Source organism: Haplochromis burtoni, unplaced genomic scaffold, assembly GCF_018398535.1.
Source record: "Haplochromis burtoni strain Fernald_Lab_line unplaced genomic scaffold, NCSU_Asbu1 Contig_289, whole genome shotgun sequence".
Classification (NCBI taxonomy): domain Eukaryota; kingdom Metazoa; phylum Chordata; class Actinopteri; order Cichliformes; family Cichlidae; genus Haplochromis; species Haplochromis burtoni.
Genome location: NW_024582650.1, coordinates 257,171 through 272,045, shown reverse-complemented (window position 1 = coordinate 272,045; position 14,875 = coordinate 257,171). Strand labels below are relative to the sequence as shown.

At 37.7% G+C, this 14,875-nt stretch overlaps 2 protein-coding genes across 6 annotated transcripts; one reads left to right on the top strand and one right to left on the bottom strand.

The window, feature by feature from the left end:
• The first annotated feature begins 2,835 nt into the window (after positions 1-2,835).
• si:ch211-214p13.7 lies at positions 2,836-5,111 on the top strand. The gene is made up of 4 exons (XM_042227890.1): positions 2,836-3,262; positions 3,951-3,967; positions 4,099-4,136; positions 4,425-5,111. The coding sequence occupies exons 1-4, from the start codon at positions 3,243-3,245 to the stop codon at positions 4,626-4,628; spliced, it is 279 nt and encodes a 92-aa protein (XP_042083824.1). The 5' UTR covers positions 2,836-3,242; the 3' UTR covers positions 4,629-5,111.
• Positions 5,112-7,056: 1,945 nt separating this feature from the next.
• si:ch211-214p13.9 (cell surface glycoprotein CD200 receptor 1) lies at positions 7,057-14,849 on the bottom strand. Of its 5 annotated transcripts, XM_042227889.1 has the most exons (8): positions 14,679-14,849; positions 12,448-12,501; positions 10,213-10,260; positions 9,283-9,591; positions 8,169-8,435; positions 7,995-8,082; positions 7,857-7,899; positions 7,057-7,735 (listed from the first exon to the last, which is right to left on the bottom strand). In XM_042227889.1, the coding sequence occupies exons 4-8, from the start codon at positions 9,530-9,532 to the stop codon at positions 7,667-7,669; spliced, it is 717 nt and encodes a 238-aa protein (XP_042083823.1). In that variant the 5' UTR covers positions 9,533-9,591; positions 10,213-10,260; positions 12,448-12,501; positions 14,679-14,849; the 3' UTR covers positions 7,057-7,666. The 5 variants fall into 5 exon arrangements, with proteins under 5 accessions (XP_042083823.1, XP_042083821.1, XP_005944946.1 ...); XM_042227887.1 differs by lacking the exons at positions 12,448-12,501; positions 14,679-14,849 and adding an exon at positions 11,156-11,862; XM_005944884.3 differs by lacking the exons at positions 12,448-12,501; positions 14,679-14,849 and adding an exon at positions 11,292-11,860.
• Between the last annotated feature and the right edge of the window lie 26 nt (positions 14,850-14,875).

Sequence of the window (14,875 nt, the reverse complement as noted above, 5' to 3'; positions counted from 1 at the left end):
AGTAGTGAACTGGAGTCCTTGATGATCCTCCCCGCTTTTTCAACGGACAGAAGTAGTGTGAATCACTGATACAAAGTAGGATGGAGCCTTGCTTTTATTTTGTTTACACTGAATTCTGAATTTGCCATTTTTAATCTTGCAGCAGAAGTTGAGACCGGGAAACATTTTCCAGTGTCCTAATGTGAACTGTAGATTCTGTTTTTTGTTCCGAGATGACAGGAGTGGCACCCAGTGTGCTCTTCTGTTGCTGTAGCCCATCTGCTTCAAGGTTCAATGTGTTGTGCATTCAGAGATGCTCTTCAGCATACACTGGTGCAAACAATTGGTTTTTTGAACTATTTGTTTTTTTACTATTATCATAAGAAGACTGAACATTCTCTTCTGACTTCTGGAATTAGCAAGACATTTTCAACCAGAGAACTGCTGCTCACTGGCTGTTTTCCCTTTTTCGGTTCATTCTCAGCAAACCCTGGAGATGAATATGGGGGAGGCAGACAGTTTTTAAAATGCTCAGGCCACGTTCAAAGTTGTTTAAATCACCATCTTCCTCAGTCTGATGTTAGTTTGAAATTCAACAGGGTGTCTTGACCTTGCCTATCTATGTAGCTGGCTAGCTATCAAGCTAGCTATCTCGCTAACAATAGCTAGCTAGCTTGTTTTTTGTTAAATACACAAACGTTCATAAGGCTGGCACTGTGAAGTGTACCGTTGTTGCAAACTAAGAAGTTAATGTTCAAACCCATCAGTATGGATTCTGTCCGGCTACTCCTGCTTCATCCCAACGACATGTTAGGTTCACTGTTTCTGCTAAATTGGTTTTAGGTGTGGATGTGAATGGTTGTCTGTCTCTCTCTGTGTCTGTTCAGGGAGAAGCCACCTCACACCTGATGGAAACTAGTGTTCAGTGCGACCCATGGATAAGGTATATGACCCCTTTTAAGCAAACAGTATTGTGTAATTCAATAATAATTCTGAATACATTATCATACCAGAATACTCACTATAGGATTTGTTCCTAAAAAGAACATATTGATGCGTCAGTATACCAGAGATTTTCTTAATATAAGCATGGTAAATGGCCTGTATTTGTACAGCGCTTTACTAGTCCCTAAGGACCCCAAAGCGCTTTACACATCCAGTCATTCACACACTGGTGATGGCAAGCTAAATTGTAGCCACAGCCACCCTGGGGCGCACTGACAGAGGCGAGGCTGCCGGACACTGGCACCACCAGGCCCTCTGGCCACCACCAGTAGGCAACTGGGTCTTGCTCAAGGACACAACAACCAAGACTGTCCAAGCTGGGACTCAAACCAGAAACCTTCGGATTATAAGGTGAACTCCCAACTCTTGAGCCACGAAGAAGGATTTCTTATCCTTGTTTACAATCTACGGAGGGGGGCTAGAGCCTGTTCCAGCTGTCACAGGGCAAAAGGGTACAGCCTGGACTGGTTGCCAGTGTATTATAAGGCTGACACATAGAGCATTCACACTCAGATTCACAGTTAAAGTCAGTTTAGAATAATCAATTAATCTAAACCATAGGTGTCAAACTCTGGCCCGTGGGCCACATTTGGCCCGCAGCCTAATTACATTTGGCCCGCGAAGCCATACCAAATTACTATTAGAGCTGGCCTACTGGTATTATACAGCTAATATATATATTGTTTAGTATTAAGCTTTGCTGTTCCATATTCAGTTTTTCAGCTAAACTTGTTTGAGTCCATAAGAAAAGATTCATTCTTATATCTGGAGGAAGATTTTTTTTTCAATAAATATTAATGTTAGCCCGCGACTTTGTTCCATTTTGAATTTTGGCCCACTGTGTATTTGAGTTTGACACCCCTGATAAATAATAATGGATTGGATTTATATAGCGCTTTTCAATACCACTATTCATTCACTCTCACATTGGTGGAGGCAAGCTACAGTTGTAGCCACAGCTGCTCTGGGGCAGACTGACAGAAGCGAGGCTGCCATATCGCGCCATCGGCCCCTCTGGCAACACCAGTAGGCAAGTAGGGTAAAGTGTCTTGCCCAAGGACACAACGACCAGGACAGAGAGCCCAGGAATCGAACCGGCGACCTTCCGGTTACAGATGCGAATCCCAACCCCCTGAGCCACGGTCGCCTGCATGAATAAACCCATGAATATATTTGAACTGTGGGAAAAAGCTGAAGCAGTGGATCCATGCAGGCAGAGACAGAACATGCAAACATCATCCAGGCCCCAGACTGGATTCAAACCCAGGATCTTTTCAGTGTATGACAACAGTTCTAACTATCGTACTGTCACTAAATATATTTCGAGCAAAAGTAAAGTCAATCAAACACAAAATTTGCAATGTTTTTATTATATTTGAAAACATATCAGTAAAGATGATTATCTGGTGTGATTATCTGATCATTTATTTCATCATTAGAGAAAAGAAAATGATGTGATAAGTCTTCAGTTTGTCCACTCTGAGCTCATTCTTTGAGCCTTTCCTGTACAGAGTGTTACTAGGTGGTGCATATCCAGACATTTCTCTGAATTAATATGAAGGTGTGGTTCTTTTTCCTGCTGACAATAAATAGTTTGTGAACCAAACCTGGACTTTCCATGTAGCAAAGATCACTGACCTCCTGTTGTTGCACATCAAAAATATTTACACAAACATGCAAATGACACCATACACTGACAACAAAATACATTACAGTAACTACTCACTACTGTGTTATCTCGCGATGCAGATATTTCATGTTTGCTCAATGGCAAATATTTTAAACTACAGCAAATACAGTAGGTGACGATGATGATGATGACCTTTTATTTCTGACATAAAAAAAACCCCCAACAAACCAATATATCCACATACATACAAGTACATCCATATAGATATACACAATTTTATATGAATAAAGCGCTCAAAAAATTGAGTATTTTGTGTCAGCAAAGTGTTACAGCATTTCCGTATTAATATCAATGTGTCACATTATATTTTGTATGCTGTTTGTTAGTACTGACCGTTTTCCTCTACATCAGTACTGTTATTTTCCTATTGGTGTGATAGCACATTTGCTTCTCTCTCTCTCACTTGCTCTCTCTCTCTCCCTCATTCTCACTCTGCCTCTCTTTTCTACCACTTCCTCACTACTGTGGCCTATATGCAGTTTGATGCAAGGAAGCGATCAGCTCATATCTACTACAGCGTCAGGCCGAGGGGCCCTTCTCCAGCAACCGGGCACTCTGTGGGATCGTCATGGGAAACTGTGTTTCAGGGTAAGTCATCATACACGCTCATACATTCATTCACACATTCCTATAAGTGGGGACTTTCATATATTACAAAGTTATTCATCAGAATGTGATGTATTCTAAAACACTCCTTTAACTGCTGTAAATGCAGAAAATATATTTAAGGTATTTGTGAATTAACTACAGCGAAAATATTTATAAAAAAAAAAAGTTTAAATGAAATGATTGTGCAGTTTTTTACAAGAAGTTTCTACATTTCCTCTAGCAAGGAAACCGTGGTTACGAGATAAAAATAGCCCTGGGTTCTGGTTGTCTTCTTACAAGAACTAAGTCAAATACAAAGAACATATTTTGCTGTTGCGTTACATATTCAATATATTACCGTCTAAAATGGCAAGTCTAGAAATATGCAAAGCGTGATGCCCTCGTTGGTTATTCACTGCCATATTCAGTTGGTTATAAACAGGTGTTGATTGTAGGTCTATGTAAAGTGTTTCCTGTTGCAGCACAAGCGCTTAATTGTTAAAGCTGTCAAGGAAACACTGCTGTTGGCTAAAGCCCACACCTGCTGCCACAGATAATATTTTATATGATTTATTGAGGTGAAAGACATATGACTCAATAAGCAGTATTATCCAAAGGCGTTATTCTTCTGTGTGTGCTAACATTGTGGTCCTTGGTAGCTTATCGTTTCAATTTGCTTTATTTTCAGAAAGAAGAAAGAGAAAGGTAAAAGCTATTTTGTATTACTAATTTCTTATTGCTTTTGTGTTACTTTCCCCAGTATAAATGTGATAAATATCATAAACAAAAGAAAAAACTATTATAATTTTATGATTTTTCCATATTTCCTCTTTCAGGGGATTCTGAACCAGATGATAAGACCGCGAATGACAAGGTAGACATCCCCGCATTAATTTTGGTTCTATTTCTGTTGACCATAAATCTTCACCGTTATCAGCTCATGATTTTCATAAGACATGGGTGTGTTCCACTTTGGATTTACATACTTGGAGAAGATTAACATGAGGCTTCTGCCGTAAAACAAACTACACAGGAACCCGCGGCATGTAGACACATTTCAAAATATGCCAGCTGCAGAAACACAGTGTAAAAAGTAGAATAAATTATTTGATGGGCACAATACGGGTAGATGATCACCCATCTCACTCTCTCTCTCTTCCAGCAACCCAACGAAGATGTAACGTATGCTTCTATTAACCACGACAAAGCCAAAGGAGCAAGACATAACAGACCACCGACAAACCAGATCACCGACGACGACTGCGACTATGCTATAGTTAATATTCCTGCAGCACTTCAGCCTCAGTCTGAATCTGAGTGCTCATCTAAAGACGAATGTCCAGATGATTATGTACTTATGGGGTAAACAAACGGAAGTGGAAGCATTTGTTCGGTCAAGTGAGTTGCAGAAAATATCTGATGCCGGGTAAAGGCATGCAAGAACTTGTTTGCACTTGAATTGTCACTTTATTTTTTATATTCTTAGCTTAATCAAGAGCAGATCTTGATTATCAAAGAAACTGCCAAAATGAGAATATTAACAGCCAACAGCAGCTGATTGCGGAAGTATGTACAGTAACCAGAAAGAAGTTTCTCTCCACAATTGAAGAAACGTTTTAACCAGAACATGGTGGTGGTGTTCCTTCCTCAAGAAGACTAACTCGCATTGCAGACGAACCTGCGAGAGATGACACGATTCTCGAGACATCGGGACTTTACTAAAAGATTTGAAAAATCAGAAGAAAGCCAACAAGCTTTCATCAATTCTGGACCTCTCTGAGAAGGGCAATGCATCCAAATCAGGAAATACAGAAGTTTGTGGCATGCAATTACTACTTACAAGTGAATCGATGAAGTCTTAAAGCCACCATGTGTGACATTTTAATGTGAATTTGAAAATGTTCTAAATAGAAGTTTTATTTTGTTGTGTTTCTTTAGCTCTGTGTGTGGTTATGTGATTTATGTTTTGGCCCCAAGTTCCTAAAACATCACAGCACAAATTCAAAACTTGCTCCTCTTTAAAGAGAAGTTTCCTGGAAGAAACTCGGACTTTTTGACCTGTTTGACCTTTTTGAGACTGTCACCACACCACAACTGAAAGTCTGAGAATGTCCACCACATTCTCAGACATACCTAGCATTTTGTTTGCATAGGAAAGTCTAGAACTGGTATTTTGTGGTTTCATAGCGTGCATGTGCAAGAATGATGGCAGAACTGTTTGGGGGTTTTTGAGAGACAAATTTGTTGATATGAATGCATCTGCTGTAAGGTGCTGCGCAGGAAGGTTTGATCATTATCTAGAGTCTGTTGCTGGTGGTTGGTGCTGAAACAATGCCAACTCTTTGCTCCACCATTAATCAGTTTCACAACGCCCCATATTGAGTTCCCTCAGAAAGCGTTTTCAAACTTAATACTGCCCAAACCTAAAATGCAATCCAAATGTGCAACCAAATACGAAAACAGTTTGTGTAATTTGATCTATTGCCACATTATAAAACGATAGTCCAGACCACACATAGTCAGAAGCATTTCACAGCATGTAAGAAGCACTCCAAAGGCCCCAATATACTACAAACACACTGAAAGGCTGAGAAGTTGTTTGTTTGTTTTTTCTTTGAGAGATGGTTTTTTGTGCCTTTTAGTTTGAATCTGTCTAATCAACAGAATTATTTATACATTTAACTTCATGGCAGAGTACTGTTATTTACCCTATCTGTTCTTATTCTGCTGTATGAATAAACTGCATGTCTGAAAAACTGAAAGAAGAAGAAAAAAATCTTTTCAATTTAAAACGAAAACCAGTTTTGCTATTTGCTTCTGCTTTTAAGAGGAAATCATGTTAATGTGCTAAGTCACTGTAAGAGTTCAAATAGTCAGGCTGTGAAAATAGGGATATATTTGTGAGGCAAATTTTTAGTTTTCTCATTATAATGGAAATACAATTATAGTCACTGCAGCTCTTGCCTCTGATCTACCCTCTATTACTTACTAAAGCTACTGAAAAGAACAAGTGTGAAGCCACTGACATACATGTGTGTATATATATATTTATGTATATGGAGAGAGAGACTTTGACTTTTGGTTTAGATCATTGTTAATGAGTATAGTGTTGGTGATCATGTCAGAATTGATGAATGAATGGAGAAATGTGCCATCAGCTTTTCAACCGCCATGCAAAAGCATTTGAAATGAGGCTAAATGGGAACAGCTTCATTTTTCAGAATGACAATGATCCCAAACACACTGCCAATGGAAAACAGTCGTGGCTTGGCCTCGCCAGAGCCTAGACCTCAACAATATTGATACAGTGTGGGATCATCTTGAAAGAGAACAGGCAGCCAACATCCAAATAAGGGCTTTCAGTGTCCTTCAAGAAGTCCGGAGAACTATTCCCAAAGACCAAATAATGGCTTTCAAACTCGGAGGAATAGATTGACTTCTATCAGTGAAATTATTCAGACGCCTTGCATCATTTAATCCTGTAGCAACATAAATTCTATTATTCACCAGTAGAGGGCAGAATAGTTCCTTTTTCTAGTTTCTTTTCTCGGAACTGCATTAGTCACTGTTACTGTACTGAGGTGAGTCTTTACACAGTCACTATGAAAAAAGTGGCAATTAGTATTGATTGTATTTTTAGTGCATGCCCTCAAACAATGAAAAAGTCACCTTGGCAGATATCACTGTTAAAATGTTGAGAACAACTGTTTTGACTCTTTTTGGTGTATCTTGCTGAGTTGCTCTGATGCAGCGTTACTAATGTTGTTCCTAAGTCTGAAGAATGTAGCTAAAATGAAGTCAGCATTTATACATGCACTTTAATACAAAGAATCATATCATCTCACATTCATACATAACATAAATACTTCACATGGCATTGTCCACATTACCTTGAGACAGCTATGTGATTAAAATGCATGTTTTCGTTGCTTGGTGCTTGTACTGTAGCCACTCCAGCATGATTCTATGTAAGAAATGATCATCTATTTAACTGTTAATGTTTAAATAAGTGTATTTGTACATAATTGTAGCCAATATATTTCATCAGCATTATCAAAAGTCTGTAGTTCTGTAGTCTTACATGCTGCATGTGGCTCAAGAGCCTCCTCATTTCAGCAGTTCAGTGCATTTTTTAGTTAATGTTCTCCTTGAGACCCACACAAAGTGGTGGGCAGACATCAGGTACATCCCCCGTTCCATTAGTTAAGTGTTTATTAGGATACATTTAAAGCGAGAAACGTTCCTCTTTCAGAGAAAATCTTTGATCCTTCCCTCTCTTTACTATTTCACCCTTTCTCAGTTTCACAGCCCTCAGTTTCTCACAAAGACTTGTTGCATTTAGGCTGTGATGCATGTGCACGCTCTTTTTTCTTTTTCTTTTGTCATTGTGAACATATCTGCAGATCAGTTATAGATAGAGTTCACACGTTGAACATAGCTAGCATAGGGCTCCACTTCCTCCACATCCTCTATCTACAAAAAAAAGAAAAAAAAGAAAAGACAAAAGAGATAGAACAGAGGGAGGCGTCTTTAACAAAACATGACAAAGTGCAGTCAACAACCAGAACTATAAAATACAGGCAGTTTTACCTACCGGTGGGGATTTGGAGGAGGAGGTATCTGACTGTTGGTGTTGCCTGGCAAAAGTTACACAAACATGTTCAGTAACCTGGACACTCTCAGAACACAAGTTATTATTTTGATTCAATTTCTGTTAAATTAAACCTGTTACCTCAGCTTCATGACCAAAAAAAATAAGAGTCCCGCTAAAAATGCAATTATTATCCCAGCTATGAGTGCATACAGCCAGAGAGAATAAACTGTAGGGAGACAAATGAAATGTTTGTTAATACCTTAAATGCACATGGTTGTGTAACTTTTGTGCCTCAGTTTGTAGAAGCCTGACCTTTAACTTTTTGATATTCCAAAAATACAATCTTGTTCAGGTTCTGGTGACTGATGGTGCAGCTCAGGTTTTCTGGATCTATGCCTTCAGGAAGCTCCAAACGACTTTCTACTGTAAAAAGTCCATTTATCCCAGGCAGTTGTTGCACAGAAGAATTTCGTGCATGATTCCAGCTGATGTTGGCTGCAGGATTTCCATTTTCAGCTCTACATACTGCTACCATTGTGTTGTCTTTGTACTCTATCCAGGCTTTTATTTCAGGAGTCACTAAATCAAAACAGACAAAAAAAAGAAACAACGACAAAAACAAATCGTTTAAGCTTGCTATATTAGAAGTTTCACCACACCACAAAATAGGATTTGCATGGCATGGTGTGCTCTATTTTCATTTTTCTTTGTTTTTCGTTTTCAGATCAAATATCTAAATGTGCTAAATGAAGAATGTTAACAATGAAGTCAGTGATCCATTGAGAGCAGAGTTGTCAAAAATGAGGCCCGGGAGCCAGAATTGGCCAATCGCTCCCATTGGATAATTGAATAAAAATAAGTGTATATTCATTCAAGGTTTAGATTTTTTCCAAGTGATAAGGGACCTCCCCTATTGTATTTCATACTACACCAACGTAATTAAGTAACCGGTAAACAATAACAATTAAATTGGAGGAAAAGTCTGTTTTTCACGATTTATTATATAAATTTCAGATGTCTTTTATCTGCTGCAGCAGCATTTGAATGTTTCATGACATGCTGCTGAAACCGCACTTCTGTTTCTTAGATTAAATGTGCAGTTAAAATTCTTTACGCTCACAGAGAGAGGCATTTTCCTGATTCAGAGGACTTCAGATCAAAGTGCTGCATGTGGCCCGCGATGTTAAATGAGTTCCACATCCCAACTCTAGAGGACAATGTGTTTGTGTCCAAAAAAGGCAAACTGAAGATCATTTTTTAAAAATGTGCCACTGAAAAGACTTTGCAGAGCAACATAAATGCATATCCATTTTACTCCTTTATGAGGTATAAGCTGAATGGTAGAAGGCTGATATTTCAACTATCTGTATTCTTATATATCAATAGAGGTACCAAGGTGTGACTAATGTTATAACAGAAGTCCTACCTGTGATATTCACGTGGATTTCACAATTGGTAGCTCCTCCTCTGTAAGCAAACTCACACGTGTAGATTCCCACATCATCTTCTGAGAACTTTGGGATGTGTAGATATGGCTGAGAATTGGATGTGTTTCGGAGTGACTTTCCATCATTGCAGGTGTCTGAGTTTCGACCATAACTGTCAAAGTTGATCTCACAACGGGTTTTGTTAATCAATTTAATTTTCCAGATAACATAAAATGTCTCATTCCACATCTTATCGGTGCATGTCAGATTAGCATCACTCCCATTACTGAAAAGTTCATTTCTGCGTTCTGAAAAAAAAAAAAGGAAGTGTGAATGCATCTTACATATCGTTCATATTCATTCAAATCATTTGGGTTTTTTGTGTGACAAAATAATAGATTTGCTAGTATATACAAAGAAGGCAGACAAGCAAAGAAAAAATAGAAAGTATTTGTTTATGTTATGCATATGTTAAATATATTTACTTAAAGAATAAAGCTGCAGCATCAAACACAGATAGAAAATAAATCATAACATTGTTTATTTTTTTGTAATAATTTTTAAGATTTGTCTAATTAGCACTACAGAAAAATGTTTTATATATTACAAAAAAAAATTTTTTTTAAAAAAAAGGAAAATAAAAAAGGAAGAGGGGAAAAAGAACAAAAAGCGGTAATGAATCAGACAAAGACTAATAAATAGCACCTTTCTTATTCAACAAGTATTGAAGTGCTTTAAAGCACTTTTTCTTTCGCTTTAATACATTTTAAGTAAAGAAGGTTGTGCAATAGTTGAAACACAATAAGCAGTAGAAAAGGAATTAAACATAATGTACTGACATTTTCACATTTTGCTAGTCACACTTTCTCACTTCATATTTTACTCATAGTGAACAGTAGCAGTATAGAAACACGGGGAAAGACTGTTACCAGTGATAGGAGGAAAAGTGGTGTTCACAGGGGCCCTTTCAGTAGTTCCTGAGAGAGACGAAGGTGAATTAAGGAAAAAGTTAGTAGAATGTTTCAGTAATTAAAGTAGCAACAAAATATTCATTTTGAAGTGCTCAGTCAGCAGAGCAGCAGTGATGGTCGTCTGTTAGTTGAAGTTTAATCGGTTAAGATGTAACATGAATTGAATGGCCATGCAGGAGAGTTAAACAACAAAGAGCTGTGAGACAAACTGCACTTTTTTAAGCTTTTGAAAAAAACAAACAAACATGACAGTCACCGAATGTGGGGCGATAAAATGTCACAGTTAAAGTTCAGCTCCTTATAAAGCCGACAAAGGTTAATCACAATCTTCCACGTTACCCAGAAGCCAGAGACACAGTCGGTATTTCATATAAGTGAAACGGAAAATTCAAGGTGGATGTGTTCAGTGAGTTGTTTACATCTGACAGGTGTAAAACCAAGACCACGCAGAAAGTGAGTGAACAAAACCACAACTCTAAAACAGAGACCCCCTTACAATGCAGAAAGAGCTGCATCATAGTTTTACCCAGATGTGAAATCAAGATTTCCAGGGTAGTACCAGGCAGTTTGATCATTCAGAAAAGACGGGGCTGACTTCTGTTATGGAACACCTTTTCCCCCTGCCAGTTTCTGCTCTGGCCCACTGTCATGCATAGTCTTTCCACACACTGTCTACGCTGTGAATCAGAATACAACCATTTCACTGAAATCTCAGGAGGCCCACAACCACTTACAGTTTACAACTCACCCACTTCATAGAAATGAGCCACAAATCTAACACTAATTACCTCTGTTCTTATGCATGCTACACATATTTGACACTAAAATACATTCGCAGAGTATAATGACACAAAAAAGGTAAAAAAAACCAAAACATTTTCAAGGTTTAAAAATGTCTCACTTGTGTCGTAAACCACATGAATCCGCATGGAGTTTGTCATTATGTATTACATTTGTGAAGGTTGCTCACTCTTAAGAAAATGTGAGTAGTGAAAGCTGAAAAACAAATGCAAGAAAAATGAGTTAACATGTCAAACCTGATTCCACGCTCTGTGTTTCAGACAAGAACAGGATCACGACATAAATCCACATAGTCTCTCTCATCGTTGCGTGTCTTCGAGTGCTCCTCTGTAAACTTGCTGCTCACACCGTAAAACCTCAAGTATGGCCTGACATAAACCGTCAGTGCTAGACTCTCTAAAGTAACATCAAACCAAGATGCATTTTCTTTCTCCTCCGTTATCTTGCCATTTCATTTCCTTACTATTCCCAACAAGCTCTGGATTTAAGTGAAGCATGTCCTCCAACAAAGACTTCAGACAAACCTGAAGTCTTTTGTGACACAGTAATATATACATCGTGTGACTAACAAATCCCTCCCTTCTTCTTTCTCATCCCCTCTCTCCAAACCGCTTTCCACTGAGACATCTTGCCTTTTTCTCCCACACAGGATGACGTTTGATAAGTCAAGACACCCATTTCCTCTCTTGCCAGACACATAGCTGTGCTCTCTAAAGTAGTATGTAGTAAAGCAGTGTGCGTGAACACACACATAAAAAATAGAGCAACGTTATGAAATTCTTTCAACGTTCGTCTCCATGTTCGTAATCACAGGTGATGATTCATCACGAGCTTACTGGTACTTTGTATGGTACACTCACATTTATCCTTTCTTGTGACATAAATGAAGCATTCTATGTATTTCTGCTTAGTTCAGCTTAGTTTAATCAGTATTTCGAAAGATTTGATGAGAGAAATGATTTCTGCTGAGTAGGACAAATGTTAGTCTTGCTGTGGTCTCATATTTGCTGGTGTAAGAACATTTTGCTGTATAAGACTGTGCTATGCATGCTTGCCTACATGCAGCATTAATGTGGGTGCAGGTGTTATTACTGACTCCATCTCCAGTTTGCACATTGCACACATTAACTGAAAACAAATGGTGCAATCATTCTGCTTGTATGCGGTTAAGGTCTCCAAGCCGTATGCGGAGTTTGTGGTTCACAAATACATCTTGCAATGAGAAATCTTGATATTAGCTGTCCCATATAAGTTCAGATAGGGCAGATGAGCAACGATAGCTCGGCTTATCCTTCTCTTGTGGGTATTCTAAGTGTGACCAACTGTGAAAGCTGAAACAAAAGGCAAAAACGGTGAAAAAAATGTCCTAGTATAAACTCATACATCACATACCTTAACCAGCCAGAGTTTGATTCATCCTTTCCTAATTTCGTCTTGGGCTGGGACCTTGAAAAAAAGAGGGGTATTTAAATGAATAACTGCCGTTCTCCTTTTTCTTGGATCTAATATTAGACCATGTTTATTTCATGTATAGACAGAAATTCAGCTGACTATGAGTTGGCACACATGGGACAAGGAACTAGTTCTTCCAAAAAATAGCAATTTCTTCATCTGTGAACTATTGTTGCCTCAGTCAGCAGTATTGCACACATATCCCAAAAAAGGAGCGAAAAAAACAACAAGAGCTTATGTTTTGGGCTTTAACGATAAGAAGCACAGACTGTGCATGTGTCTATGCATGCGTGCATACACTGCTTCCCTTTGATAAGTGACTTCCTGTTGATGTCAAAATCATGCTTTTTGGCTACCCAAAAATATAACTCGGAGGGTAAGAAAAAAAACAGAAGTTGTCAGACAATTTTGGTCTGCTCCACGTAATTCTTTTTGTTTTGTTTTTTCTTCTTCTTCAGTTATTTTTCTGAGGTTTCAGTTTAAGAAGTTTACGTCAGTATTAGCAAAATTGCCTGGAAAGTTTAGGGGTTCAGAAAAAAATAATTTTATATACAATGCCATGCTGTGTCATCCCTGAGAGCCTGAAGCCTTGTATCTACCCTAATAACGAAACCTTAGTGCAGTAACACGTGCCACTTGCTTGTTGTGCAGTCCCCTTGCCTTTAGTTTGGTCAGCTGAAAAGCTGCTGGTTGCTTTTATTACATTTTTCAGTTCAGTATGACACAAAGTAAAGAGATTTGAAACATTAAATTTAATAGAAGAGTACGGCATGCTGCTGATACCTCTGTGTTCACTGAATGGTCCAGTAAAATCCTGAGTGAAGGTCAGTTTGCCAGTGCCTCGTTCATATTTAAAAAGAAAGGCAACATGCTTCAAATTCCAGCATTTTTAAATTGTTTTTTTCTTCTTTTTACATGAAGTGAATCCTCTTGATCGCTGATACAGTACATGTGGTATCATAGAGCTTTTTCGATTTGCTGTGACTGTGTAGTCATACAGAGAATTTTCATCAGCATGGAAATAATTTTCTGGTCATCCGGTATATGTAGATGGGGATCAGATCACTCTTGTTTTTCATTTTCTTGTGTGCTACTACTTCTTGCTACAAACACAGCTATTAAATCAGCTAAGTATTAACTATGTTGTTTATCTGACAGAACATAAAGGGTGTTTTTCTTTGGGTTTATTTTAGCTATATTATTTCCACTTCTTGTAGGGTCACCTTTTTCAGTCTTCACACTGTCAGACAACTCCACCCTAGTCTAAATGGAAACTTTTATCATCTCTGACTCATACGTGAGGTCGTTTGTGCATGTAGATGTTAAAATGTCCTAAGTAACAAGCTGACACGTTACTTTTGAATTCTTGCATTTTTGCCGTTATGGAATAAAAACAGTTACATTTCATGACCAGTTATATTCTATATTCCTTTCACATTGATGTAACTCTGGCGCCATACATATATATTTTTCTCTATGTTGTAGATATATTTTGATTAGATTACTAGGCTTTTGTGGTAGTTACATTTTTAGGAACTACGTTTTCACTCCTCCTTCCTTCTACTAATTCTTAAAGACTGCTGTCCTAAATTTTACAGTTGTTGCTGTCTTACTTAGGTTTTTTTTTTTTTTTTAATAAAAAGAGGTCAAATTCGTAACCTTTTATATCCTGCATTGTTTGTATATTGATGTACTGTTTGTGTATATGTATTTTTGCTTTATTGTATATTTTGATTATATTACTGCATTTTGTAGCATTTTTTTTTACTTTGTTTCTTTCTTTTTTAAAAAATAAAATACAATTATTAATGTGCACACTTACTTTAATTTGTTGATAAAGTTGATTCTTAAAGTCTTAAAGTCTTTGCTGTCTTATATGAACTGATACTAGGGAAAAAAAAAAAATCCTGACCTACTTAAGGAGTTTAACTTCTGTGATGTGCCCACGGCCTAAGGCATAATCATTTTAGCAGACACAGCAGATTTTGTATGTAGGTAGTTTATATGTAGGTTGTGACGTTTGTGGTACTGTAGGCTGGTAAAAAGTACAAAAATTCATTGTAGCAATTTTGAAAGTTATTCAACTATCCTGCTAATTAAAAATAATAATATAACCCTTCATCATTTATTATTACTAGGGATGAAAAAGAAGAGACATAAAAAACGATCACCGGTGGAAAAGTAGACCCTGAATCCTCTCCTAGATGAAATCACGAAGGAAGAAACGTCCTTTAAATCTTAAATGATGACATGTGGAGTTAAATTAATATTATACTATCACATTTTGATAAAAACCCAAAGTATGTTGTCCAAGAATTACTTCCAACTTCCACCCGGTGAGAGTAAACAGAAAGCTCGAGATTAATCC